The 5059-nt window shown below is 45.0% G+C and overlaps 1 protein-coding gene across 1 annotated transcript; it reads left to right on the top strand.

Annotated features, from left to right (window-relative positions):
• Positions 1–1819: 1819 nt before the first annotated feature.
• On the top strand, positions 1820–4977 carry snai2 (snail family zinc finger 2). Its single transcript, XM_056596902.1, has 3 exons — positions 1820–2119; positions 2366–2887; positions 3466–4977. Exons 1-3 carry the CDS (start codon positions 2041–2043, stop codon positions 3645–3647), a joined length of 783 nt encoding a protein of 260 aa, XP_056452877.1. The 5' UTR covers positions 1820–2040; the 3' UTR covers positions 3648–4977.
• Positions 4978–5059: the final 82 nt, after the last annotated feature.

Raw genomic sequence — 5059 nt, 5'->3', positions numbered from 1 at the left:
CACAAACATAGAAAACACACACACACACAGTGACATTTGAATTATTAAGGTCTCCAGAAATACAAAGATTATACAGGCCATAAATAATAGAGACACAAACAAATGGAATAACTTGTCAGTAAGTATGTAGAACGCACACACACACACACACGCACATCCTAAACCCCCCCACACACATACACACAAGCCCACATACACGCACGCACACACGTACAACCCACCCACACGTAAACGCACATACACATACACATATACACACACGCACACACACTAACACACTTCAGTGCATCCAGCTCATCGTGTGCCTCTTGACTCCGTCGTAAGGCCGCTGCTCTCCCACTAACTGTATGAGCAGATAACCTGAGACTCGCTCCCCGCCCCCCCCCCACCACCACCACCACCACCACCACCATCGCCCCATCTTCATAATTCCACTCAGGCGCGGAGGGAAGACAATCATGATGTGCAATTACATTGGGCCCGATAAGATAAGCCCCTCACAATTAACTTAGTGTGGCACTCAGTCACTGGAAGTCCTCATATACGCTGACCCGACCAATTGAGCCTTACTGAGAGGACCTGCGTTTCATATTCACATTTCAACACTATCATTATTCTCTTCCCCATTCTCTTCCTGCCTCGACGTGCCTGGGTGTTATTGCCCCGATACCCCTATGGCGCATAACAGTCCTCCAACACAAGGGGGCGTCGGCTCCTAAGTTAGTCTCTCTCCCCTCCTGCCCCTGCTCCAATAGCGGTAGCTCTAGTACAGGAAGGGGGTAAATGTAATACTTCAATTGGGTCCGACCTTGGGAGGCAACTACACTTAGATTTACATTCCAAGAAGGAACGGCTTATTGGATTATTGGCAAGGAAACGTGTGGTATCCGCCATACACAAATGCATTAGGGAGCTTCATGTGAAGGCATGACAATTAGCTAGCCAGGGGGGTTCCAGGAAAAGGGTTCCTTCTCCCTGCTTTGGCCTTAGTAGAAGACAGATTTGTCTGTTTGATCAATTTAAAGAAAGATATGAGTGTACATGTGCATGATAATCATAAATGCATCATATCACCCCAATAACCCCAATGGTATTGCATGCAGAATAAGTACACATCACACTAGGATACTGCTTTCTATGATTATTAATGGGTCTACTGATAAAATGACTACTACCACCACTACTAAGTAGGTAGTAGTAGTCTACTACTACTGTACATAATACAACTACCACTAATACTACTGTTGTTATTACTACTGCTACACTACTACTACTTTTACTACTACTACTACTGCCATTACTACTAAAACGAAAACAATACTAATCATTATTAGTAGTAGCAGTAGTAGTGTTAATAAAAGGCTATAACTATTGTCAATTGATAGGCAGTTGCACAGCAGCAGACAGCAGTAGTAGAAATGGTCGGGAACAATTTTGAAAGGTAACACATTGTGCATATTAAACCGTCCTATTTATAGTAGCCGACCTGTACACAGGATACACCATGTCTCTATAGAAGATAAGTAATCAGCAGCAACATTCACACCCCGCTGATTGCATTGCCGTTCATCCTCACCAGAGCAGTTTAGTTAATTGCTAAAACCCAAGACCCACATTCTGAGACAGACAGCCACACACTGCTCCAGGGGTACACAGAAGGAAGGCTCAACCTCTTCCACACACAAACACCTGTCTGTCTGTCTGTAGGAAGGTGGCTGTGGTCACGCCCCCTCCAGGGACTCAACCTCTTGCACATGAGAAAGTAAAGCATAAAAAGTACTTTTTGCAACAGAGCGATTTAATTGGGTTGAAGAAGTCTGGGATGTAAACGGGCGCGCATGGCCCCTCCCATTCACCTGATAGGGGAGTATTTACAGCTCTCAGCCACTTCACTGTTTGCAGGAGCGCTACTCCTCACTAGGCTATGACACTCAGCTGGACCATGCAATAGGACCTTTTTACATTGATCCTTCGCAACTGAGTACAACTAATCGTTGTACTCTCCGAAAAAGTTTAAAACTTTTATAAAGTTTTTTCAAGATGCCACGCTCCTTTTTGGTCAAGAAGCATACAAACTTCGCCAAGAAACCTAATTATAGTGAACTGGAAAGCCCGACAGGTAAAGTTTCGAAGTTAATTGAAAAGTCACTCACTCTAACTCACACTGCTAAGCTTCGTTCTTGAATAGTCTTTTTGTTCAATAAAACAAAATAGGATGCTTGTTGTCTAAGTTCTATGTGTTGTTCTTCTTCAATCAGACTCAAACAGAAACAAAACTTTATTAAAGTCCGGCAAATGTCTAACCCTCAGGTTTTCAGGCTGAACATAATGAACTAATTGAATGCACTTTTCCCTATTCTTTCAGTATTTATTTCACCGTACATCTACAGGGCGATCCCCTTGCCTCTCATCCCCCAAGCGGAGATCCTCAGCCCGGGAGCGTACAGCCCGATCACCGTATGGACTACCAACAACCTGCCCCTCTCGCCGCTTCCCAGTGACCTCTCCCCGATCTCTGGATACCCTTCGTCGCTTTCTGACACCTCTTCGAAAGACCACAGCGGCTCGGAAAGCCCACGGAGCGACGAGGACGACTCGATTCTCACCAAGTTAACGGATCCCCATGGGGTGGAGACGGAGAAGTTCCAGTGCGGCTTGTGCAGCAAGTCGTACTCGACCTACTCTGGACTGCTCAAGCATAAACAGCTGCACTGCGACGCTCAGTCGAGGAAATCCTTCAGCTGCAAATATTGCGAAAAGGAGTACGTTAGCCTTGGAGCTCTTAAAATGCACATCAGGACTCACACGTTGCCGTGCGTGTGTAAAATATGTGGCAAAGCTTTCTCAAGACCGTGGTTGCTGCAAGGACACATCAGAACACACACGGGTGAGTCAGTCTGGCGTCTAGCTGTGGAGGTGTCAGTGGAACTGTGGGCCTGTTTTAGATTGTTTGCTGTGGTTGAAAAGGTGGTCACTTTATGTGCACAATAAGTGGGTACTAACGTTTTACCGACCTTACATCCTAGTGTGAAGGACAGAAAGTGACCATGTTCATTTGTATTGCCTCAAAACCATGAAAACGTTGTGTTGAAGGGTTGGGTCTTACATCCTATTGAAGCATTTCAAGATATTTCACAACGTACTTGTCAATGTGGTGTGTGCAATGCAATACCATACAGCGCACACACACACACACACACACACACACACACACACACACACACACACACACACACACACACACACACACACACACACACACACACACACACACACACACACACACACACACACACACACACACACACACACACAAGTGCACACACAGATACACACACACATATCAATATACTTGTGCAGGAACCATCAGAGCTAAACTTTGTATGGGGCTGAACTGTATGTATATTCTTTCAGCCATCCAGTCCATGATCGTGCTAACATATCCTATTCTCTCTTTGTTGACAGGTGAGAAGCCGTTCTCCTGCCCGCATTGCAACAGGGCCTTCGCCGACCGCTCCAATCTCAGGGCTCACCTACAGACCCACTCAGATGTGAAGAAGTACCAGTGCAAGAACTGTTCCAAGACTTTCTCCAGAATGTCCCTTCTGCATAAGCACGAGGAATCCGGCTGTTGTGTAGCGCACTGAACCAGGAATACAGCCGTTCCGGACCCTTCCTCGTCTCCTCCTCCCTTCTCCTCCTACGTTCAACCCACCCGGAAAAAACCCACCTTTTGGATTTGGATAGCTGTCAGGGAATCACTTCGCCACACAGACTCCTCCTCCTCGTTATTTTTTTGCTTCCTCGCCGGGCCATGTTTGATGTGGGAGCTGGGGATGGGTGCGGTGTCATGTGTTTGGGGGTTCAAACGGTGTTTCTGGACGGCTCGTAATCAGGGTTGAACTCTTCTCCGTGCCTCCGTGTCTGTCCACCCACCCCGTCATCCCTGCACTTTTTGCATGTTGGGTTTCCGAATGTGCCAAAAGGCTTTACAGCCACGGTTTTGCTTTGTATCTCCCTATACTCATGCCTTTCAGAGGCTCAGACGTTGTTGTTATTATGGGATGGGATGCATTGTTTTTGTAGACCCCCCCCCCCCCCCCTCCCCGTGCAGCCTAAAGATGGCTATAACAAAATATACAGCGTGGAATATTGAAGCCATACGCAAGGGAACAAGTGCAAAGTCTTTATTTTGTAAGGGTAAAAGAGTTATATCTTTTGCACAATTGTGAATCAGATACTTTTTTCCAGCACTCAGAATAGCAATACATATGTTTCTCAAAGTGCCTCCATTTTTTTCTACTTGGCAATCATGTATGTTTCAACAAGTTTGCTTTTTATATTTTTATATATTGAATGTAAGCATGACTGAGATGATTGTATATTCACAGTGGGGAACTGTGACGCCAGAATGAATGATTTTGATATCTTTTCATGATGCTTTGTGAATAATAAAGTTTCATGCCATTTTGTACATCTTTGATTTGATTTCCCCCCACTTGTCACGCTTTCGTACGGCCAATCGTAAAATTGTCAAGCGAAAATAATTACAGTCGTGACATTTTCCAATCACGGAGGCGCATTAAATCAGAACAGTCACCGCGATGAGGAATTGAAGGGTGAGATGAAATGAGAGATTAGTCAAGACTGGACCTGTTCATTGTGAACCTGTCCAGACATCAAACAAGCCTGAAATTTAACACACACTAGCTATATTGATCGACACCCACACGCTGTCTGCACATACGGCCCTGGGCTCCATTTTACTTGAAAGAGTAAGAACTGAAAAGACCTTACCCAAAGATTCTCGCTAATAATCGTAGCGAGGATAACCCTTAGCTAGCGTATGGCTGAAATACGTTTAAATCTTTCATTCCAGCCACAATGAACTGCTTGTTGATGTCTTAAAGCACACATTGAAGCAAAAGACACAACAGGCCTTTTGATTCCTTTAGGGAAACGGTGTAATACTGAAAGTGGAACACTTTTTAACAAATCGTCAATATTTTCCTCCTCTTCATGCCCCAAAAACCTGCTTTAGACTTACCTAAGTAGTGAA

Source organism: Gadus chalcogrammus, chromosome 8 (genome assembly GCF_026213295.1).
Source record: "Gadus chalcogrammus isolate NIFS_2021 chromosome 8, NIFS_Gcha_1.0, whole genome shotgun sequence".
In the NCBI taxonomy this organism is placed as follows: domain Eukaryota; kingdom Metazoa; phylum Chordata; class Actinopteri; order Gadiformes; family Gadidae; genus Gadus; species Gadus chalcogrammus.
The sequence above is the reverse complement of the archived record's forward strand: the minus strand, read 5'-3'. Positions and strand labels throughout refer to the sequence as shown.